This window comes from Micromesistius poutassou (genome assembly GCF_964030765.1).
Source record: "Micromesistius poutassou genome assembly, chromosome: 4".
NCBI lineage: Eukaryota > Metazoa > Chordata > Actinopteri > Gadiformes > Gadidae > Micromesistius > Micromesistius poutassou.
The window spans coordinates 8,145,055-8,170,033 of NC_140274.1; the positions used below are offsets into that span (position 1 = coordinate 8,145,055).

General features: G+C 43.2%; 2 protein-coding genes across 2 annotated transcripts; one reads left to right on the forward strand and one right to left on the reverse strand.

The window, feature by feature from the left end:
* Positions 1 to 226: 226 nt before the first annotated feature.
* LOC311341809 (uncharacterized protein) lies at positions 227 to 2,154 on the reverse strand. Its single transcript, XM_084466620.1, has 5 exons — positions 2,014 to 2,154; positions 1,110 to 1,436; positions 632 to 841; positions 450 to 490; positions 227 to 358 (listed from the first exon to the last, which is right to left on the reverse strand). The coding sequence occupies exons 1-5, from the start codon at positions 2,054 to 2,056 to the stop codon at positions 248 to 250; spliced, it is 732 nt and encodes a 243-aa protein (XP_084322746.1). The 5' UTR covers positions 2,057 to 2,154; the 3' UTR covers positions 227 to 247.
* A 1,340-nt stretch (positions 2,155 to 3,494) lies between these two features.
* blmh (bleomycin hydrolase) lies at positions 3,495 to 24,606 on the forward strand. Its single transcript, XM_084466534.1, has 12 exons — positions 3,495 to 3,640; positions 6,927 to 7,124; positions 7,599 to 7,708; positions 8,594 to 8,735; positions 8,952 to 9,040; positions 9,157 to 9,249; positions 16,187 to 16,342; positions 16,949 to 17,107; positions 17,459 to 17,526; positions 18,900 to 19,017; positions 19,436 to 19,508; positions 24,274 to 24,606. The coding sequence occupies exons 1-12, from the start codon at positions 3,631 to 3,633 to the stop codon at positions 24,420 to 24,422; spliced, it is 1,365 nt and encodes a 454-aa protein (XP_084322660.1). The 5' UTR covers positions 3,495 to 3,630; the 3' UTR covers positions 24,423 to 24,606.
* Positions 24,607 to 24,979: the final 373 nt, after the last annotated feature.

Consider the following 24,979-nt stretch of genomic DNA (forward strand, 5'->3'; position numbering starts at 1 on the left):
TCTGGGTTGTGATGTCAGAGGAGCCCAGTAAGGCACTGCTGCAACGGGTATCCAGGTAGACCTGTTATTGCTCCATTTAATACTATACTTGGTGATCTGCTAGATTTGTTAGCTTATTAAGTGTATAAGTGTGTAGTTCAACCTTTTGATACATTTAACCATAATAAAAACACAATTAAAGTAACCCCATATTATCCAGCACAACATGGCAGATCCAGACTCTGCCAAACGCCGATGATGGCACTCTTCAGGGGGATCCTGAAGCATGCCTGACGGAGGAGTAGACGGTGGACTGGCTATGCTCCTGGACTGCCTGCGGTTCACGCGAAGCACCAAGTGAGACATCAGCATACACGAGCTGTAACACAAGCGGTGAATGGTCTAGAAGTGTACCAGAACACAAAACATACAGCACATACTCCCTTCTCTGACTTCCCAGTAGCACTCACCTCACTGCTTGTCCGTCGTTGCTCCTTTGGCTTTGAGGAAACTGCGAAAAGAATGGAATCTTTGTAAGTACACACAGTATATAACTGTAAACCCAACAGTCATTCATGCGCACAGTGAATGATGTGTGAGACATAGGCTCAATTCCACATCACAAACACACAATATCTGATTTCAAGGATACCTTTAGAAAGCCGGGAATTGTTTGTCTGTGGTATCGGGCATCGCGGAAGAGGCTGTGGGATCTGATTGTATCGGAATGTATCCTGAGTACAATGCGTCTGAACAGGCTTGGGCCCTGAGCTCAGACAACGAGCTGACAGCAGAAGTAAGAGGGCGCAAAGTAGGGCGGACACAAGGACCAGCACCCTGTGCAACTTGCTCCTCTCTGTGGCTGAGATGAGAGAATAAAACCATCAGTAAAATCTATGAAGATGATGGGGAAGGTAGTGGTGGTGGTTGATTTCTTTTTGAATACAGACACTAAAGCCTTAGGGATAAAAGTTGCTCCTATTGTCATATTGATGCACTAGCATGCACGTTTACAGATGCTTACAGGTTTATCTTTACGCACGCACGCATGCATGCACGCATGCACGTGCACACACACACACACACACACACACACACACACACACACAATGAGTTGAATATTATCCTACCTGTGAGGATCACAGATTTTAGATTCCCCTTAGAACTGCCACCCCATTTCCATGTAACTTTGCATCCATATGAACCTTCATCTGACTTTTTTACATTTTTGATTTGGAGAACAAGGCGGGTTTTATTGGCCGACAGGATCTGATTTGTGATATGGTCTGGGGAGACCGTATCCGACTTGTTGGATATGGTGGATATCCAAATCGAGGTCCAATTGTTCTCTCCACAGTGTTGGACGTCACAGAACAACAGGAGGTCCCCGCCCATTGGAACATGAATTGATTCACGTTTTGCATAAATAGTCTCAAAGCATTCTTCAGCATTTACACCTGGAATAGGGAAAACAACTTGTGCACTTCAGTTTAATGTCTTGTTGAAGTGGAGGCATACTCTCAAACCTGAATGAAAACATGTCATATGGTCCTCTCAATATGTGATTTAAATACAACAAGAGGACATGTATTTATTATCTAACAGATAAATATGCAGGCTATACTTTTTATGCTATATTAATTTACATTCAATATTAAATAGTCAAAGCATAATAGTCTCAAATCCAAATCTCACTCATTTCACAGATCACATTTTTTTTTTATATTGTATGGAAGCATATATGTAGCAAAATTCAAATGGCAATTCCATTTGCACTTTAATAAGTCATTGCATTATGCAATTGACAATTCATTATGCAATTTAATAATGTTATTTGAAAATACGTTATTCAAAGTGACAATGATATCCTCAAATTGCAATGCACTTCGCCATGCTCCGTGTCTTGCAAAATTCAAATGACATTTCAATCCGCAAATTAATATAATTAATAACAATATTGATTGATTGTATTCATCATTCATGAACAGCCAAACTTAACCTATAAGTAATATGATATACTTTCTAATTACTTACAAGTATAGAGACAGCTGAATCCAAAGAAGATATATCCATACATGTCTTTTATTGAAGTAAACTAAGGTAAACTTAGGTCGCTGTAGGCCACTTTTGATTTAATTTCATAGTCTGTACATCCTGGCAACTACAGTTACTTGATGATTTGCCTTCTACAACGAATCTTTTGAAATGAATCGCAGAAAATGGGCATTCTTGGATCAACGATGTGTTAGCTCCGCCCTCTCTACCGTTCATCAACGTAGGCTATTACAAAAATAAATAAATAAGAAAATTATGGAAGCGAATAGTCTCTATTTGCCTATAGGCCTACGTCACAAATGCACACATTTAATTCCATCGTGTCTTTTAGTTGTTTATATTTAACGTTCACAATTAGGCGTATTTATTCAGAGAGGGAGACCTGATTCGCAAAACGATGTGTAATAGAGTATTTGTAAATGTTTTAGTTTTAACAAGCAAAACAAAGCCATCTTTTCAGATTAAGGAGATCCCTATTTTGTCTATATTAGGCTATTCCGTGCTCTACACTCTATATTTCCATATCTCATTATTATGTAACAATGAACAAATAAATGCATACATTCATAAACAAAACTAACTAAATAACTTACAGATAAATACATTAAATAAATAATAAAATTTGGCTACTAATAAGTGATTATTAGTGAGCTTATTGTTACGTCAGAAACTGCACAGACGTTTCACAGCACGTTGATCCAAAGAATCCCACCTATTTACCGACCGAGTACTTATTGTGCTGTACTTTCTTACTTTTATGATATTAACTACTTTTCATCAAAAGTGTTTATGAATAAAAAAAAAAGACCGATTTCAGAGGAGAGTGATAAAGTTGTAGACATTAATACTATTTCCAACACCCCATATCCTGTTTCCGCCCGGCGTCCAGGTAGGACCGCACTCCTAAGACCGCCGTCCTAGGACCCTCCCGTTATTTCGTTTTTGCCTAGACGCGACGCCGGCGAAGGCTAGTTTATTTATTCTAGGATAGCCAAGGATGGTTTGTTTTTTCTAGGCTGGCGAGACAAATTACGTTGCAAATGTCTAACGTTACATTAATACATTGTTAGTTAAGGGTGGTTAGATGATAACCTCTAGGTATTAGGTCAGAGATGTAAAGTTTAGGTATAAGGTAAGAGATTGTTACGTTTAGAGCTGATTACGTTTAGGTATTAGGTTAGATATGTTTTAGCTTAAGTATTATGTTAGAGATGGTTATGTTTAGGAATTAAGTAAGAGATTGTTAGTTTAGGGTTAGCTATTGTAATATTAGATACGGTTAAGTTGAGCTATTGGGTTAGTAACGTGTCGTTTTTCATCACTTTCTCATAAATTATTCTTGAGTTACTCATAATATTCTTTCGGCGTCCAAGGAAAAATAAACTTGCGTGGAAATGTCACGAAGAGCTCTGTGACTGCGGGCCTGGGAATGCGGGCCTGGGACTGCGGGCCTGGGACTGCGGGCCTAACCCTAGGACAGCCTCCTCCACTGCAGGAACATACTCCTCTCTGAGTCTCGCTGCTGTCGGCGACTGAGATAAACAAAGAGCCGGTGACTTTCCAGGAAAATAAAAAGGTTCAACAGTTTCCGACAACATGGACACTGGTATGTACCGGTATCCCTCCTGTTCTTCCAAGCATTGTCATTCGGTAAAAGTTGGCCTAATCTGAATTTCAAGGCAATGAATGACAGCTGAGGTAGCTTCTGTGCATTAGCGCATTAGCGCTACCTTAGCCTTAGCATGCCAGCTAGCTGGAGAGACTTTTGGTGTCATGTTCCACCCTGACACTTAATGCGAGTGTAGGGATGGTAGAAAGCGGCTGTCCATTAGTCAACTATTGGAACAGTATACTTAATTTATTTTCGAAACATTGTGTTTCTAGTGATTGTTGCTAGCAATCCGTGCTGCTAGCCTTCTTTAGCTAGTGTAGGGAGGAGCTGCTAGCATTCTGTGGCTAGTCTAGAGAGGACAGGGAAGTCAAAAAGTGACTGTTAAGGCTTTCACTCAAAGGTGACACTTTGGCCTTTTTGTTTTCACAGGAAGTCGAGGCAGTTTGCCATTATAGGCCCAACATATAGGATTCTCTCATTCTAATCATTCTGCCCTTTGTACAGACAATCCATAAATATGCTTTTATCTCAAAATCATCAATAACCTTAAAATCATTATAAATGATGGGACATGGAAGAATATTATTCTAATTGGGCTACCATTCGGTTAGATCGGTTGACTTGACCTTGATAGAACAAGAATATATATTTTTGTATGTATATACATGTATGGATATCATCTATATATACACACACAGGGTCGGGTCCGAAATTAACCCCGCCAAGTGTCAAATTGGAGTACTAAATCCCGGAAGGCTATCCTCCCAATGGCGGGTAAATATTGTACAAAAATAGACATGTCATAAAATATCTGTCTATGATGATTCTCCGGTGGTCCCTATACAGTGGAGACACGCGCACCATGTGTTTTTTACGCTGGTCTAAACAGTGCCGCGAGACTAGGAGCGCTCAGCCACCTTTTTACCACACGTCAGCGAGGGCCACTCGACATCGTAGCTCGCCGCTAAACTGTCACTTGCCGCCGGTCTGCTGCTAGCTACCGTAAATCAAATATCAATTATGTGTCGGGGTTGACCTGGTTGGTCACTGTTCCAAATTTCTCAAAACCCTAAAATCAACAGTGTAATCTGTTTCACGTGCAGAAACATACATTAATTGGCTAATGACGTTATGGAATAAATTGAATGGCCGTTCAATCACCGTTCAACTAATCGAATTTTGTATCCTCAATGTACTGAGTAAGGAAAAAAAAGCCCCGAAGAATCCCATTAGGGGAAAGTTTAGAAAAAGACCCAAATATATCCTATTCATTCGCCTATTCATTATTTTTCTCACGTGAATTTAACATTTAGATATCACCATGAACATTACTGAGTTTATTACTTAAATCAAGACAAACAAAAAATATATTACACGTTTTTGGAAATTGTTTGTTAACATGGGCAAACGGTGCAAAATCGAATTATGTATGTACTAATTTGCATAAATACAACATCAGATCTAAACATTGGGTTAGCCAGGTGAAAATGTCTTGATATCTTACAGTAAAAGACTATAGAGGCAAACAAATGTCACCATAAGGGGCAGAGATTCAGTCATTCATTCAAGGTCCACTCAACTTTCAATCAACTGTCACTAAGCTGTCAGGTAAGAAAGATTGTTTGATCCAGCCACTTTTTATTTTACCTACCTTTTGTCTTCTGCATTCTCCTTACCCTTGTCTCCTGTTCTTCCCTCAGACTTATCTCCCAGAAACAGTCCCACCTACCTACCTAGCCCCAAACCCCATCTCTGCAATAATAATTCATAAAGGCTGGTTTGAAGTACTTCTTCCTGCCTCTATGTATTAATGCTCATGGGTAGCCTAAATGGGTTCCATTCAAACCTTAACATTAAGTTTTGTACTGTAAGACAAGACATTTTCTCTGCCCCTTATGGTGACATTTGTTTGCCTTTTATAGTCTTTTACTGTAAGACATTTTCACCTGGCTATACCAAATGTTTAGATCTGTTGTGGTATTTATGCAAATGAGCACATACGTAATTAGATGCTGACAGGCTGTTTCTGGTAAATTAATTTATTTTAACGTCAATGCTTAACCTTAACGTTGCGGATCAGTTCGAGCCAAAACGCATCACCTTCCTGTGAGTCTGAGTCGGCTCAAACACCAACTCTGGCTGTCATTGCGGGACAGTCCTCCTCCTCCTCCGCTCATGGTGCGGGGCTGCGGGCACCCCAAACTCGCTGCAAGTCCTGTTTCTTGACAACAGTAATCATTTATAAAAATCCACCAAATATACAAGCTCTCGGCTTATTTTCTGATGCACTAAATGTATTGTCTGGAAATCTGTTCATTTTTTCTTCTTCCATTGGTTCTAAACTCGCTGGCATCTGAGAGTTTGCAAATTATTTTCCGATAGATATATATTTGAAAGGTTTTGAGTTTCCTGGATTGATTGTTTTGTTGTATTGGATAATTATTAGTTAACTTTTTACCTCAAGCCTTGCAAGATCGAAGCTACTGCAAATAACAGCTGTTGGTGGGGTGAGGCCTATATGATGAACTATATCTGCCTGGCCACGATCCATAGAATACCCTCTATTGCCCTGGCTGTCATTACTGTACTCCTTCATATTTGGTGGCCTTTATCAGAAAAATAATGGATACATACAGTTAAACTGCCAAAATTACTTGTAGTGATTCCTTGGATGAATGGGTTATGATTCCATTAACAACAGACTGTATAGGCATGCAGTTTGTTCCTCACTATGACTTACAAACCAATAAGATGCCCTCCCTCCTCTTCACTTACTTAGATTGCGGTATACATTCCCTTGACCAATCCTGTGATCATTTATCACCCAATAGATCTCATTACTATAATCAAGCCAACATAATGTCTTTGTTAATATTTGGTTACTTTTCTTATTGAATCCTCTTGAAGTTGTTATTTTATTATCACAACATATGCTTTATATTGCTTTATTATAACCATGAAAATACAAATTCAGTAAGAAGATGCAATGCAGTACAATGACCTGCCATATGCAAGATATTACTGATGTCTGTTTGAATGCTTGTAAAAACCCATGTATCATGTACGGGCCAAAGTACAGGCTAGATTATGACAATAGATGTCAGTCAGGAACTCCCCTCCTCTGAATATAGAGGAAGTCTTGAGACTGCATGCAATTTATCACCGTGATGAATCTGATATGAGACTGAACTGAATTATGTCACTCCCAACAAGCTGCAGTCTAATTCTTGTCATTTTCCCTTTTGCTGTCTTGTTTCCCGGTAACTCTGGTCCCATCAAGGTTTGAGTCAAGATAAGGTCGCCGCCTTTGTCAAGAGACTGCGTGCCGAGCCACGCTATCTGCTAGCACAGAATGTTTCCACCTGCATCGACCCGCTAGAGGTGTGTCTGCACCGGCAGACAGTCCAGGACACTGTGCACATCTTCCAGCACACAATCCCCACAGAGGGGAAGCCTGTCACTAACCAGAAGAACTCTGGTAGGACATGTTTCTATGCTCATGGCCTGCTGGCCAATCAGATTAAAACATGTATGCAATCCAAGATATTCCCTGTGCTCCAAAGTCTAATCTCAAAGAGGTATTGTTTGAGCCTGTTGCTGTAGAGAAGATGGGGAGCCCCCACCTTCCACCAAATATCTAGTTATTGGAGTCAAACACACTGTTCAATGTTAAGCACATACATTTAACACACTGCAATGTAGTTCACCAACTGTAGAACAAACTTTTTTAAGTGGCTGGTATTTTTATTATTTGTAGCTTCCCCCCCTAATTTCACCCGGATTGTGTTTTTTAATATTGTTCATATAGTGTTTGTTCATTATTTTATTGTTTGTTGTGCTTGGTGTTCTTTTTATAGCATTACTGTGATTTTGTTTTCAACACTGATCGAATACAGATCTTCCCAGGCACCTTGCTGAAAAACACGTCTCATTGTTCTTCTGTCATTTCCAGGGAGATGTTGGATCTTCTCGTGCCTTAACGTCATGAGACTTCCCTTCATGAAGAAGTTCAACATCGAGGAGTTTGAGTTCAGTCAGTCCTACCTCTTTTTCTGGGACAAGGTAAGGTCACATGGTAACGCTTTGTTACCACATTTTAAAGTTGCAATATGTAACATTTGAACCAGATTGTAGCTTCAAATTACCTGGACATATTTGTAGTCAATGCTGATTGATAGATTTTTCAAAAAAGTGATCAATAAAATCACATCCTACACATTGATATATTCAAAAAATATATATAATATATATATTTACCAGTCTTTGTTTGGCCCACAATATCAACTAGCTGCAGCTAGCATTATAGCTAACCATGCCAATGAAATCCCATATCAATGAGACAACAAAATAATAACCTAAATCACCTAAATCCAAATGGTTTTGGTCAAATATTATCTTCATTACAAAAGTACTTGAAAAGTACTATATGAAATGTGTACAATCTTGCATCATCTGGAATAACTTAAAAAAACGAACTACTAAAACTTAAAAAAACTTTGAAACTATATTATTCATCATTACTCATTCATCCTTTTTTATATTGTTTAGAGTGTAGAGTGCCTGTATCCTTGTGTTTGTGTGTATGCATGCACGCCTTGGTTAAGCTCAATGAGTACTACTTCTCACAGAGAAGTACTACTGAAACAACATGATTTCTCAAACCCACAACTGTGTTCTGTTGGTCAGCGCTGTCCACGACCTTTGTCACACTTACCCCCTTCTGGCGTTAGGCCTCATATTTCTCTCTGGGACACTTCCTCTTTCACATGTTTTGTTTTGAGAAGGGCCTCAAATCATGCTGTCTCTTATATACGGTCCTGACAAGAGTGCTTTAGGAACAGGTTGCAATGCCACAGGTCTGACAGTGGAAATAAAACCTTCCAGAGGTGACTTTCTGCTTTTCCTGTGGTTACCAGTTCTCTATTCACAGCCTCCTCTTTCCCTCAGGTGGAGCGCTGCTACTACTTCCTCCAGGCCTGTGTGGAGACCGCCCAGAGGAAAGAGCCTGTGGACGGCCGTCTGGTCCAGTTCCTGCTCTCCAATCCAACCAATGACGGAGGACAGTGGGACATGCTGGTTAACCTCATTGGTTAGTTCTCACCCCTTGTTGTAGTTACAGGGCAGAACAGGGCCTGTATTGTTTGAAGTCTGTATGTGTCAGGGAAAAGTTGTCGTAGACGTAGTCCAAACTCAATCACGCATCAGATAGTTTGACCATCAAGGTTTGTATGTTTTCAGCACAATTGCTGAAAAAGTTAATGAGATGCTTGACCTAAAGTCTTGTCTTGTGCTGATGCGGTTACAGAGAAATATGGCGTCGTTCCAAAGAAGTGCTTCCCAGAGTCTCACACTTCCGAGGCCTCGCGTAGAATGAACGACATCCTCAACAACAAGGTCCGTGCACGCACAGCATTCCTTACCCGCTCGACCGGAAGCTCGGGCGAGACCCCAAGGTCAGGGTTTCAGCTGAGCGGGGAACAATCTCTGACTGTTGTTTTGGCCCGTTTCAGCTGAGGGAATACTGTCTACGACTGAGGAACATGGTGGCCAGCAACTCCACTGAGGCTGAGATATCTGAAGCTATGGACACCATGATAGAAGAGGTGAGATTCTTACACAAGCACGTTTTACATGAAAATGAATGGCTGTATAGGATAAGGAAAAATATAAAGGTTCCTCTATAATTCAATCTGATTCATGGTCTAATCTATTTAGGCTGTCTTAGGACAGTCTAAATAGATTATTGATATGAGCAGGTGAGGACTTTAGGAATCAAACTATTGCGGTCAACAATCTACATATTATTAGAATTAAAACGATTTAGTTATAATATTGTCAATTGTCTGTTTCGCCAGAAGAGGGAGCTGCCTCACTTTAAATCGTTGTATCTGGCCACTCTTGACTGATATGTCTAGGTGCATTAGTGTTCTGCATTTGAGCTGATATTTGATGAATGATTATTGACCGATTGACTGATACACTTTTTACTTGCATGCAAATTAGAAATGTATGATATGCTACAATATAATGGCAGTACAAATATTTTTGAAAAAATATGCATGTGTGCTCAAGAGTCAAAGCGAAACAGTGCCTATTAGACCTAGAGTGTCTCTAACTTTTGTAATGGCATAATTGTAGTTCAGTAGTTAAGTCAGACTTCACACATCTACTAAAAGGTGCACATTTTCAAGTGGTCACCCCATATAAGGCTATAATTATGTTTAATTTAAATTGTGTTCTGTTTTTTTCACGTGCAAATACCTTGCGTCTGTTACCTGTCTGTCTGTGTTTATCTGCCTGTTAGCTGTCTGTCTGTGTGTATCGGCCTGTTGGCTGGCTGTCTGGATTTATCTGCCTGATAGCTAGGCCTGGGCAATAAATCAATAAATTATCGTATCGATAGACTTTGGATCAATATCAATATAAAACATGTTCAATATATATCGATAAGAGACTGGACCACCGAATGAAGCAGCTGGGTTTGTTACACAAACACGGTTCCATACTTATTTACAATAATTGAGTGTTTTTCATTGTTGTATCGACATTGGAGTATTTATCAATGAAGAACAGTGGAAGGTCATATTAAGTGTTAAACAGGAGTGTTTAAATCCAGCATGGTCTTTTTAGGTCATTAAAATGATCAATAGTTATCGATATTGATCAATATGATCAAGTTATTTCGTGATATGTCCTTCAGCCATATTGCCCAGGCCTACTGATAGCTGTCTGTCTCTGTGTATCGGCCTGTTTGCTGTCTGCCTCTGTGTATCGGCCTGTTAGCTGGCTGTCTCTGTGTATCTGCCTGATAGCTGTCTGTCTCTGTGTATCAGCCTGTTAGCATTCTGTCTGTGTGTATCCGCCTGTTAGCTAGCTGTCTGTGTGTATCCGCCTGCTGGCTGTCTGTTTGGTTGGCTTATCACATGGTTAGATGTAGTAGAGAAGACCTCTTATGCTCATGCACCAAGCGAGAGATTTTGTCATTGCTGAGGTTTTTTCTCGAATGCCTAAGGGAGGACGTTTCATGGTGCTTTTAGGTAAGATTTGAGGATTGTAAAAAGAGAGAGAAGAGCACAAGAATTAGAATATAAACAAACCAATAATGCCCCCTCCCTACGCTTTTCCAACCACCACAGATTTCCTACCCATCTGTGGTGGATCTATATCATAACGTTGTATGTGAGCATGTGCTGGACTCACAAGATGTCTAATGGTCTCAAACAGAGGCAGGGGCAGTCAACCAGAAGAGTGTCACAAATGATTATGGTATTCAAAATCAAATTATGCTAGAATATAGTTCTTAAATATTACCTTCAGCTCCTCTATGTTAATAGGACAATAGTGTGCTGTTGAGTTTTTTCAAATGTCACAAAGTAGAGAACGGTGATGACGTAGATTCATACACACACTTACTGACACACTGGTGTGCTGTTGGTGAGGCATGCACAGTGGCTCCCTATTGTCCATGCTCAATCACACGGTCAACAAAATTGTATGCTCGCCTACTGTGTGTAATGTTGTGACTGGCGGGGGGTGCATAGTGGTGTGGGGCTGTGCCTGCTTTCACTTGTATAGTAGGTGTGGATAAACATGAAGTGTATGCTTCCTGTGTGTGTTTGTGCCCGTCAATCAGTTACCCATTGAACCCTCACATAAATGAGTCTGCCTCAACAGCTTTTGTTGGGCGCTGTTAGTCTGCATTGTGCTGCCGGCCACTGTTATTTCTTTCTTTTAATACAACGCGGTTTCGTGTTCCCGCAACTCCTACACAGATGACTGGCCGTCACCACACACATACACACATACACACATAGACATACACACATACACACATAGACACACACACACACACACACACACACACACACACACACACACACACACACACACACACACACACACACACACACACACACACACACACACACACACACACACACACACAACATTGGTTTTCGCAAGAGTAACGTGTGCTCCTGCTGTGCTCAGGGCAGCCCGGGGCGGTGTTTTCAAGGGCTGTTTGTCCACCTGGAAGTGGTTTGTTTTTTTGGAAAGTACGACTTGGGGCTTCAGGGATGGAGGCTTTGTCTCTGTCTGAGGGAGCATTCGGCGTACAGCGAAGCAGAGCATACAGGTGTGAGTCGTACTCGGATGAACAACACCACTTCATTCCAGCTGTTGTACATGTGTTGTAATGTGTTACATTTAAACGGTGTCCCCCTTACAGATTTGCAATTTAAAGAAGCAATTTAAGACCCCACGTTTCATGTGGTAATGGCTTTAAAGTAGGGCCGCTGGGTCAGCACCCTAGCTGGTAAGCTAGTTTTGTCAGGCGTTTGACCTTTATGCTGTCGACTGCCTGTCAGGTGTTGGTTGTTATACTGGTTGTAATGTGCGAAACAGGAACACAGATCAAAGCTCCTCAAGCAGGTACTATTTTAGTCCTCTGCCACATGAGGTGAGCCACTGTTAATTAAATCAATATATTTTCAACCTTTGTTCCTCCTTTTCTCCGCACACACACACACACACACACACACACACACACACACACACACACACACACACACACACACACACACACACACACACACACACACACACACAGTGATGTTGTGTCTGCGCATGTGTGATGGCGTGTATCCTCAACAATTCACAAATGTGTTTTGGTTCACGTGTGCAGATCAAAGATGTGGTGTCAGTCCCACTTTGGGGCACGTGGAGGTGATGCTGTCCATCCTCTGTGTGCAGTGGTCATGGCTTGAGCCCTGGTCTGTGTCTCAGCAGCCCCCCCCCCCCAACCACCACGATGACAGGCCACAAGGATCATTGCCTGTGGTTCCACTTGCTGTACACAAGAATCACGGGATTTCATACTAAACCCTTTACATAGTTGCCAGCTAGGCATAACCGCTAAGCAATGGCGGTTGGTCTTTGTTGAGCTTTGAGTGTCGACAGGATCTTCATGCAGTTGGTGCTCTAAGCCTATGGAGCATCCTATGGAGCGTCCTACGACAGACAGGATTTGTCTGTCATGCCCCTGAGGTGTTCGGCTCACACAGACGCACACACTACACGTGTGCTCTTTCGACTGCACCACGTGTACAAATCAGACATTTAATATACACATGAACATACAGGTGGTGCAGGTCACACGCAACCTGTTGCCTGTACGCTGCACAGGGTGTGTATACACAAGTTCTCCTAAATACACGTCAATATAACACCTGTTTGGTGGTGACTTTTGAGATTGCTTTTTGTTGAGAAAAAAAAAATGTGACCCATAATCCAGTCTGATGGATGGCTCTGTGAGATTGCCACGTGGTTAATTGCTTTAAATTGGCTGCATGCTCGCTATGTGAGAATCTCATACCCACTGCAGATTTAATTAACATGAAGTCCCTTGACGTCATCATGGGTTTCCTGGAGATGCTGAAGGCTATTGGAAGCAGGGAGATCTACCAACATAAAGACACACAAGGTTATTTCAGTTATATTCACATACAGTAAAAACACCGCAGGGTGCAATTGTGTTAATGAACTAAAATACCAGGAATGTAAAGTCATACCAATATATTTACTTGAATCCTTTAGGGGCTGTTTTCATGATTCAAAATGTAAGTGTTAGCAGACTTTGTCGAAACATGGTAATTGGTCCCAGGGTTGTGCTTAAATGCATTCAATCCATATATTCTATGACCACTACGACTCACACCTGGCTCTGGTACATGCAGTGTTTGTACATGGTTTCTCGAGCGTGGGAAAGCACGGCTACGATCTGTCTGCATTGAGTTAAAAGTTCTTGGTGTGTGTGTGTCCGTGTGTCCGTGTGTCCCCGCTGCTTCACATATTGTAGCGCAGGGATGTAATATCCCTCCGACCAGCTGTCTCCTCTACTCTCCCCTATCCTTCCTGTTTTTGGCAATAACAGCTGACCCCAGCGAAGATCTCCGATAAGGACCCGTAATGTAGACCTTTTGCTGGGAGCTGATTGGCTGGCCGGAGAGCTGCCTGCCTCAGATCAGAACCAACCATCAGAGCCACCCTTAATCTCTGTCTGGCAGTATTCTCCTTTTCATCTTTTAGCTGTGTAAAATATTAAAATAAGAGCATTATTGACTTTAACACAAGGAAGATAAATCAGCCACATGATCATATTCGCGGCGGGCATATGGCATGGCACCCTACGTCTGCCCAGTGGCGCTGTAGCAACCATCATATTTTGAAAGCAACTATACTAGATTACTATACAGACTACTAGATTACTATATAGACTACTACTAGATACATTAGTGTTTGGGAGTGTTTTCGGAATTCCCAGGTGGCCCAGGAACTACAACAAGGGACTTAACTTCCACTTCCTGTTTTGGAGCACCTTTTTAATAAAAAAAATACTTTTCTAGTATTTTAATATACATTTGACATACATAAACAGACAGACAAGTGCACACACACACACGATGGACTAAAAATAGTGAAATGTCATATTTATTATAACTACTCAGGTATGTGGTACAGTCTCTCACTCCCTCTCTGTGTGTCACTCGCACGCCATGTTTTCCTTTCTTCTCGTCCGTCTCGGTGTTTTCGTCGGTCGGCACCGTGGCAGGTGTTTCAATATTGACCCCGCATGCCGTGACGTCAGCGGGCCTGGTGCCCATTGTTTCCTGACCAGGGGCCCCCTCTGTTGGCCTCTCGGTCGGCCCAGACTGACGTGTCGTTTATTTGACCTGCTGAGCGTTACGGTAGCGGAGGAGAGGGCAAAAAGCGTAAAGTTGGTATAGAGCAGGTATAAATGAGGAGGACACGTGAGCATAAGGGCTAAGAAGGCCTTCTAGGTAAACAGACGAGCTTGCCAGATGATGGGCACATTGGCAATTCAGTCTTGCCTACATAGCAGTCTAAACAGGGCAGTGAGGTTTGCAGTTTTGTGTGTGTGTTTTTGAAGAGGCAACTGCAGTTAAGGTTGCCATTGTAAATTGGCCCGAATGCCTCCATGGCTGAGTGCCTATGAATGTGATGAAGGGTTGGGGGGGTGACTTCTTGTGTGTCTCAGCTAGCCACATATGTATGCATGGACACACCGTCCGTTGTGCTCAGCGTACCTATGTGAGCGTGTGTGTGTCTACCTTAGTATGTGTGGTCACGCACCAAGATATTCGGATGTATGAACGTCTTAACGGGCCGAGCGACCTAACCTGAAAGGAAAGGTTCTATAAGCAGGGGTGCACGTAACTGGTACGCAAGTACGCATGCGTGCCCATAATCAGGGATGCGTAACGTCACTTGTGTCACTACAACGCTTTTGCGTAACTAACGGGAGATCGAAAAAACAAAATGCGTTGAGCAGCTACTTAGGTGTTCGCCACCTGCAAAGAAAAGGCGAACAGCTGGGGCAGAAGAAAATTGTTGTTTTTTTTCGAAAAGTGGCGCCAAGATGTGCCGCTCGAAACGATTGATAAGCGCACAGAAATGTGCGCACACACTGGAGAACTCTCACAAAATGTCTTTTGTGAGACATTCAAACACTCCGTGGTCAAGCTACTGCAGTTTCATAAGTAAAAAAAAAAGATGGAGCAAAAAACACTGCTGTGCTTAAGAAGTTGTGTATTGAAAATGGGATCTACTTAATGAAACTGGGTACGTTTCATAAGATCAGATGTTACGTGTGGGGTGTGTTTGGGGTACGTAACAAACGCCATCTCCTGGTACTCACCTGAGTAACTCACTAAAAAAAGTGATGTGCACCCCTGTCTATAAGGAGGTTCTAGATGCTTGACTGGGGGGACAGACATGTGTTCTATGTTCATTCTTGGTTATATCGACACATCAATCCTCATTTTCCTTATATTTAGGATTTAATGCCAACAAATAAAGGGTTGCCAAATAGACTGACCCTGTTTTTGCTCTTCTGCCTCTCGTTTTTGAGGTTTTGGCAAAAGGCGCAACTATATAACAGAGAGGGTCAGAGAGGGATGGGGAATTCCTCGAATAGCTTCACCATAGTAGAGAAGGGCTGGAGACGGGGAAAGGCCATCGTTTAAACAAGCCGAATATGTTCCACCATAAACCGCAAGGACAGACCTGCACAGCAGGCGACCGGGAGAAAAAGACTATCCCAGATTTCGGATTCGGATATGAATAGATTTAGATAGGAACATGTGCTGCCTGATGGAACTTTGGAAGAGGTTTAAAGACCTGTAGCTGAGCGACGGGAGGTAGCAGGAACAAACACATTGTATTAAGGTTTTTTGGCATCGAAAAGGCTGGAAAATTGGCTTTCTACCGTAAAATGTGGCCTTAAAGTACTCTCCATCACAATAGCTCAGAACTAGAGCTTTTGTGCATGACGGTTTATGCCTCTGTATAGTCTTCTTCCACATCAAAGCAAGAAATCATTGCTTTTGTTTTGAAAACAAGTAAGCATTCACATTCCACTCCTATAAATGGATCCTAATCGTTTTGTTATTTTATTATATATTTATATATGAAGTGGCATGCATTTTTATGTTTTGTGTGTGTGTGTCTCTCTGTCTCCAGGTGTTCCGGGTGGTCAGTGTGTGTCTGGGAAGCCCTCCTGAAACCATCAGCTGGGAGTACAGGGACAAGGACAAAGCCTTCCACCGCCTGGGACCCCTGACCCCGCAGCAGTTCTACAAGGAGCACGTCAAGCCCCTGTACAACATGCAGGACAAGGTACAGGCACAGAGGAGACGTCAGCCCCCGAGCGGGTTTACTTTGACCCCGACGCCACACACACACAGCCTTTATGGAGCGTGCACTGCAAGCGTCTCCGTCCCCTGGTACTGTCTTGTCGGTCGTACATATCTGCATAAGTGTGGGGAATCCATTCAGTGCAATCTCAACAGGAATGTCATGATGATCAGCCGGGGTACAAAATTAACACCTGCCACCAGCCAATGGCGGGAACATCTGACCGTTTGGCAGGAAATATGAATTCAGGGTTACGTATTAAAACAGTTGCTTGGCCAATCGATTCTTCCACTCTGGCAGGTAAAAAGGCAAAATATAAAGGTAATTTTGGACCCTGTGTTGAATAATATAATGAGAGCGTACATAACCTCGGTTCATCTGGCCCAGCTCCTCTCCCATGCTGGCTCTAACGTCATCAAGAGGTAGCTTTTAAATATATTGTGTCATCATTTTAATTGAGATTAGGGGGTTGCTTTCTTTGTAATGAAACTTGAGCCAACAAACAAAACCTACATCTCCATCGTTGACCCTGTGACATCTCTTTCCATGTCTGACCTAACTCTCCTGCTCTCTCTCTCCTGGCCGTAGATCTGCCTTGTGAACGACCCTCGGCCCCAGAACCCCTATGGTAAGCTGTACAGCGTGGAGTTCCTGGGCAACATGGTGGGAGGCCGCAGCACCCAGTACAACAACCAGCCCATCGAGCTGCTGAAGAAGGCAGCCGCTGACTCCATCAAGGACGCCGAGGTAGGGGCGTCTGGGCCTTCACACATGCACCGAGGCTCCCACGCTTTGACCTTCTCATTCTCAACAGCTGTGGATATTTGTTGTGAAATCGAAAAAGATCACCTCTTGATAAGTTGTTACAGTCAATACTTAATTATTCTAGCTATGTTTGATGGCTATTGTCTATTTTAGATCATTTTTAGGTGAATCATTTTTAAACTATTTCATGCTTGTCACACAAAGCAAGCTAATTTAAGACATTGCTTTGAAAAATCTGAAATGACCGTGACCGGCCAGTATTTATGATGCTTTCCCCGAACAATCCGTTATAGTAGCAGTGCTAATTTTAGATTTCTCCTCTCACCCTCCCAGGCTGTGTGGTTCGGCTGCGATGTAGGAAAACATTTCCACAGCAAGCTCGGCATCAACGACATGAACGTGTGAGTGTTTGTGTGTGTTGCTGCTGCCAGTTGTGTAGACTGCTAGCAAAAAATTTCCCATCAACAATCCAGTGGTAAACTGTTTGATATGCCTGCTGACTGGACATGAGTCAAACTGCATGAGCAAATAATTCGTAGTGTTTGTTTAAGCATGTCTCAAGTACCAAAAGGGCGGAGTCACACACATTGCACATTTTACGTTTGCGCTTTTTTTCATTTATTTTGTTATTTTTTGCAAACTCTCTGCCATGCGTTATGTTGTCTTATGTGGCAACCATCTGGTCCTCCAAACAGGGCAACACAAGCAGGGTAAAACAAACGCTTGGATTTATTTGTAATAGTGCCTGACCCAGCTCTGCACCCTAACTTGGCCCAAACATTGAGAGAACAAATACAAACCTCCCCTATCTCCCTCTAAGACCCTCGCCTCCGGTCAACTGGGTATGGACCTCTTATGGAAAACCCTCTAAGCCCTAAGAATGTTGCACAAACCACTGCTTCAACAATATCTACACAGATGGGCATCAGGAGGTTACATGTGTGGTAGAACTCTTCGTACATGACTTAACCCTACCTGTTACATTTCATGATGGAGAGACATCTATATATGGTACAACTAGGTGTGTTTTCAATACAGTAGAGTAGGGCAATGGTCTGGGCAGCGATGTTTTACATTACATTGACATTTAGGGCATTTAGCAGACGCTTTCATCCAAAGCGACTTACAAAAGGTAAATTTGTCAGAAGAGAGAGAAACAATACATCGCTGTCGGTACAGTGAAGATATTCATAGAAACAAGTGCGAAGAATTTACAATCGCTAGGTTTACCCATTCCCTGTATACAACAAGATGGCTATGCTACACAATGCTAAGTACAATTTTTAAGTGCCAGGATGTTTTTGACATGTGGTCGGGCCTTAAACCTGGTTAAACCATCCTAAAGTGAACAGTACATCTGCAAGAATGGGTCTCTGGAGGCACCACCATGCTTCTGCCCGAGCAGGCCTCACACATACAGGAGTACCTGCCCCTTTTCAGCGCCGCCCGCTGGTTCTCCTGAAACAAAGGGTTCCTGACTGTTGACCCAGAGCTTGTTAGCAGCCCTGCTCGCGCGGTGCTGCCACGGTGTATCACGCTAGCCCCACTCCCCTCGGAGCAGACGTCCACGATGACGCTCCTGGTGTTCAACGAGAAAGGCCCCACCGCTGTCGGTGAAAACGCACATGCAGGATGTTTTTAGTCCTGCCCTTTAAAATAGTTGTCAGGGATTCTGGGTAGATCATTTGTATTGACTCTGTGTATAAAACTTAATAGTTGATTATAGATGATTAAAGTGAAAAACGTCTTTTTGTGTGTCTGTGTGTGCGTGTAGGTTTAACCACGAGCTGGTGTTTGGGGTCTCGGTAAAAAACCTTTCCAAGACGGAGCGGCTGATGTACGGCGATTCCCTCATGACCCACGCCATGATCCTCACCGCCGTCACAGACAAGGTATGAAGACAGACACACACACACACACACCTTTCCTCATGCGCTTGTACAGGCGCGCCTAGTTACTGTAAACTCTGGTAAACATAGTTTTCACACACACATACAGTCTGTCACATCGGTCCGTGCATCAAAGGGCTCAGCACGTGTTTACGCAGCTTAAATCGGCTGCAGTTTCTCACATCACCGTCAATCCCCCTGCTGTCACCACTCACACTACTTCATCTCATTCCTGCACCTCTCTGTCTCTGTCACTGTGTCTGTCTCTCTATCTGGCTCTGACTCTCTCTCTCTCTCTCTCTCTCTCTCTCTCTCTCTGTCTCTCTCTCTCTGGTTCTGTCTCTATCTTTCTGACTCTTTCTCTCTTTTTGTCTCTGACAATCTTTCTGGCTCTGACTCTCTTTGACTCTCTGTCTCTCAGGAGGAAGGAGGAAAGGAAGGCTTTGAGAAGTGGAGAGTGGAGAACTCTTGGGGAGATGACCGTGGGAACAAAGGTGAGCGCACACACACATTTGTCCGGGTTAGGGTTTACCTTTTAACAGGCCTGTGTCTTGTCCCCTCTCCTCCCCATTGCCACAGTGTCCTGGGACTGAACCTACCTGTACTTGATTGGGTCACACAAATTCAGGAGAGGATTATTTGGACGCTGTCTCATGAACTTATTATTGACTTTATCCAGAAAAAAACTCACCCACACAAGGGATTATTAAGTCCCGGATTTACTGATTACTTATACCCCCTCTTCTCGTTTGTTATGTTGAAAAGTTCCAAGGAAAGAATTCTGATATTTATTGTGACATAACACAAATTATACATAGTTGAAATGCTGTTGTGTTAAAGGACCTTATTTAACCATTTCTACTACTTCCATTCATAGCCTAATGTTCAGTGTCCCCAGCACGCTACAATGGGGCACTTTTCAATACCATATTTTGAGTGGGTCCCACAATATTTCCTGCAATACAATTTCTAGCTTCCAACAAACAATATGGAGGACTCATCTGTTTCACCTGGATTTTACAAAAATCTTTACAACCGACACAATGTCAAATATGCATCAAATAAAATGTAATCGAATGGAGTGTGGGGCCAGTTAAATGTACCGATGGCCTTATGAATACTTCTACTTTTCTTACAAAATCCAATCGTGTCTTATCTATCCAATGCGGCTGATCCTAAATCTGGGAATGGCATGTTAAATCCTACTATAAAAGCCGCTTCCATTGCGGAATAGATGGCACCGGGGCTGATTGCAAGCACATCCGCGGGTGTCTGTCTATAATCTATAATAATTAGGTTACACTAAACTACTCTGATCACCTTTATAGTCTGACATGCTACACATATATATATATACACACGTAAAATAGCACTAGCATGTGAATCCCTTGGCCCAGGCACTGCCCTGGGCCTGTGTTTGTTGAAGCCTGCATTGTCCAGGGACCCCATGAACTCGGTGTCAATGATGAGCAAATATTTTCGAGCGACCCTCTAACCGGATTTGGAGTGCTCTAATTGGGGCGTCTTTAATCCCATGTTCCTCTGGCTCTCATTAAAAACCTCTGGGAAGTGACTGCTGACCTCGGCCTCACCTCTGCTACAGCCTGGTTAAAGGACGCCTGGTTCAGAGAGGCTGAGGGGGTCTGATATTCCTCCAGTCTCACACGTTCCTCTAGGGAGTCTTGATTCTGAGTTTTAAAAACCCCACAACCCTAAACCCCAGGCATATTGTTTCCATGTTTATTTCAATACCAATTAGATGAATCCTGAAACAGTGCTTCTTGAAGGAATTATCACCCCTCACAAGGCTCACACAAACTTGCTGAGCACGCAGTAGCCAATGTTTACCTTGCCATGTAGTTAATGTGTTGGCTTGTGGACGGTGTAGTCCAGTGCAGTGGACTACGGTGATTGTGTATTGCACAAAATACTTTTGACAGTCTTGGCTTGCGTATCTAGTCCATCATTCTGTAGCATTCTTTGTGGAAGCCATAGCAGTTTGTTAAAGCTGTCGAACACTCCTTTTTATCTATCCATCTCATCCGGTTTAAGATAAAAACAAAAATGATGGCCGTTGGCCTTTCTCATATCAAGTATATTTGTAGGACAGCAATATATTCCTCATCTCAGCACCATTAACTAATCAGTCCTGGAATGTCTGTATTGTGCTTGGGTTGTGATCTCATTAAACATGGTGAGTGGTTTGAGTTTATTCAGTTAGGCTTGATCAGTTGATTAAAGTCACGTTGAAAAGGGCTGCAGCAGCACCAGTGTTAACTCATCACTGATATTTTGCGGTGCGCTCGCACATTTACACGGATCTTCTAATTACAGGAGTTATTTATATCCAGAGTGGATTTTGGTGAACCAAAGAACATTGGTTCCCTTCTGTCTGCGATACTGCAGTTCTTTAATTTTTAAAGTGAATGATACTGATGATGATCTTGGAAATTCTACTTTCAGTAAGAACTCATTGGTCACATATGCAAGGTTGCATAAAAAAAGAGAATACAGATAAGAAAAATACATTTTAATAATGTACAATATATTTACACAATGCTGTATGATATTTCAAAGTTTTCATATGTGCGTACAAAACTTCAACACTATACCTCTTCTCCTCTCCTCTCGCCTTCCTTCTCCTCCCTCCATACACCTCCATTTATCAGAGCTTGACAATCAGCTTGGCATTCCACAGCAGATCACACAAAGACCTGTTTGGACCAACTGTGTTTGGCAACGCATACATATTCACTCACTCACTCGCACTATTGGCCTGAAGGAAATGTGTTTCACACGTGTCTCATTCCGTAAACACGATGATAGACAAGGGAGCGGTTGGGGCCTCAAAGCCATCTGTGGCCAAATTAATAACATTTCTTAAAACCAAATTTTGGAGAGCCCTTTGGGCTGTGTTCTGTTTGACAGCTCGAGGCCCTCCGGGAGGGGGGGGGGCCCTGAGAGTCCCTTAGAGGGGGAAGAAAATGAAAGTAAATACCAGGTTTGGATGGACAGATGAAGGTGAACACGACCCAGGTCTATAGAAAGAAGCAGTCCGGAGACGGGAGTCCTACCACGGGCCAGATCGCGAGCCAATAACAGCTCTCAGCTCTACTGTGTCTCCCAGTCCATGTCCAAGCCCAAACTTTTATTCTGTTTTAGATCAATATTATGCCGCAGGCACTGGAAGGCTTTAGTTCCACTTTAACACCAGGATTTACAGGCCTGACGTGACCTCTTCAACACGTGTCACGGGCTGCTTTTGTAATCCTGCTCCCTGAGCTTTCTGACATGGTGAAAGGTATTTTATTGACACACTTCATTGCTCTGGTGTTGTACTACTGTAGAATATAGGTGTTAGCAGTAAATATTTAATCATGTCATAGATGCTGAGTTTTTATTTAGTTCTTAACAGATCTTTCACACGTTCATTGGAGTTATCGTACTGTAATAGCCCAATAGGATTGATTCTCTTGGTGGATCATTTAATTTATTTTCACATTACATGTATTTCCAAACAAGATGGCTGCTTTGTTATGGCCCGGTGAAAGACTGTCACTCTAGCTTGAATAACAAATAATGAGCTGTTTTTTACTCATATAGACGCCCTTTTCCGTGCCACCCATCTTGCAGGTTCCAGGAAGGACACACACACGCATGCACGCAAACACACACGCACAGAAAAGCAAGGATTCGTAGGAATAGTCTTTTGGAACACACTCTGATAGGCCTTTCTTGTAAGCTTTTGAGCGGTGGTTGTTGTGGTCTCCTGGACGTTGTTTATTGAGGTCAACCTGTCAGCTGGACAGATGCTCGCCCTTTCCCGGGGCCCTGGTGCCTCAAACTATGGAGCGAAGAAGGAAAATTAGATGGGAAAACAGAGAGTGCTGCAAGAGCTACAAACAAGAGCCAAATGGGGAGAGGTCCTCTTTCGGTGGACTTCCTGGATACTAACAAATAACAAACGCGATGATCCGTCCTATTTCAATATTTCTCTTCCTCTTCCCGCGTTGCTAGAGCCCCGCTCTGACCTTCAACTCTTCTCTGATTAAACGTGGATGTACACTCAGAACCCGCAGTCATCAAGATCCAATAGCTGTCCGATATTGAAGCAAGGGTGGACCGCGTGAGCAAAGACATGCATTGGGTGGAGTGAATGTCAAGGAAATGTCAGGGCTGTTGGTCCACTCCCATCCCCTCCTCTCTGCCTGTGTGGAACAATGAGTGTCCGAGACCCGTGGGCTGATAGTCATGCTAAACGTACGTCTACGAACAGCCTCGTAGCACTCTGCAATGGGATTGCTTGGGAAAGCTTGCTTAGCTGTGCGACTCTTGGGTGGGGAAGTGCACTGGAAAGCATCCCCTCAAATACTTAGCACAAGAGACAGGAAATTAGTCCTTGTGCTTTATAGTTACGTGTTGAACTGAACTTCTGAGGCCGAGTAAAACATACGGGGAGAAATGTCATCATCTATTTGTGTTGGAGTCCCGCACCAAGTTTATTTACCATACGTGATTTTCTGCCAAGCACTTAATCAGAGAGGACTTTTCCTATGCCTGCGTCCTGCCTGAACCCGCTGATTCCTGCGGTCATCGCGGCTCCATTACACACAGAGATAGGATTTGTTCTAGCTCTCCACAGACAGGCCTCTGGGATGCACACCAAGCGGGGATATTAAAGTGAGCCTAACTGTATTTGAAAGGGGGAACTGATTTCATGATCTTGGCTCAGGAAATGTAACTGGACTCATCCGGAGTTACATTCATCACCTGTTTACATTCTGTTGTTAATATTCCGTTAATAAGATCATTGTTTAGCCTCACTCTCGGTGTGTCTCTCACTCTGTCTCTCTCTGTGTCACTCTGGTTGGCTCGCGCTCTTTCGCTCTCCCTCTCTCTCTCACTCTCTCTTTCTCTGTCTGTTTCTCTCTGTCTCCGACTCTCTCGTTGCTGAAAGTGGAGAATCGCCAGAGATAAAGATAGTATTCTGAGATTAAATCGTGCAAGCTTCTCAAAGCACTCAGCCAAAACAGGCCTGTTTTGGCTGCCTGACTCTCCTCAATTCAGGTCACCGAGTCCTCAAACCTCCCTGTTCACCTGAGCAGTAACAGGATTGGCCATCTGACACACCGACAGGCCCCCCTTCACTCTGGTGACGATGCCAACCAACCACCGTCCCTGCACCGCTCTGTCTCAACCAAGCCATAATGTATACCATTCTCTCTCTCTCTCTCTCTCTCTCTCGCTCTCTCTCTCCAGGTTACCTGATCATGACCGACGAGTGGTTCTCTGAGTACGTGTACGAGGTGGTGGTGGACAAGAAGTTTGTCTCTGCCGAGGTCGCCAGCGTGATGGAGCAGTCGGCCGTCGTTCTCCCCGCCTGGGACCCCATGGGAGCCTTAGCATAACCATGGAAACCCAGGACTCAGCCTCACCCGCCCCCCCCACCCCCCCCCACCCGGTCTGATTGACTGGTTTTAATACCTTAATGTTAGACCCAACCCCCCCCACCACCACCCGACTCTACTGCCTGCCTTCCACCAAATGACCGGTTCTTTTAGATCAAATAAAGTTCTGTTCTTTTTTACTTTACTTCCTTGTTGTCATTGGTTTGAAAACACACACACACACACACACACACACACACACACACACACACACACACACACACACACACACACACACACACACACACACACACACACACACACACACACACACACCATTATGCGTCATCATAAAGAATTATCTAGAGTGGTTTATGAGGGGGTTTATAATGGGGTGTGGTGAACTGTCCAGGCCAGTTTAGCGTTCTAAGAGGATGTCTGTGTCGTGTTTTGAACAACACTGATTCTGAAAGGTGTCCGTTGCGTACTTTAACCTCTAAACATAGAACCACGTTTCACTTTAGCTCGGCCATCAGCCGTTGTTCAGCCAGACCCGTTGATGTCTCAACAACCATCCA

Bases quoted from the DNA above. Each gene is read 5' to 3' on its own strand.
- LOC311341809 (XM_084466620.1), bottom strand. From the start codon at position 2,056: ATGTATGGATATATCTTCTTTGGATTCAGCTGTCTCTATACTT. The intron at 1,437-2,013 runs GTAAGTAATTAG...TCCCTATTCCAG, and splicing joins ATTCAGCTGTCTCTATACTT to GTGTAAATGCTGAAGAATGC. The intron at 842-1,109 runs GTAGGATAATAT...CTCTCATCTCAG, and splicing joins AAAATCTGTGATCCTCACAG to CCACAGAGAGGAGCAAGTTG.
- blmh (XM_084466534.1), top strand. The intron at 7,709-8,593 runs GTAAGGTCACAT...TCTTTCCCTCAG, and splicing joins ACCTCTTTTTCTGGGACAAG to GTGGAGCGCTGCTACTACTT. The intron at 19,509-24,273 runs GTGAGCGCACAC...CTCTCTCTCCAG, and splicing joins AGATGACCGTGGGAACAAAG to GTTACCTGATCATGACCGAC.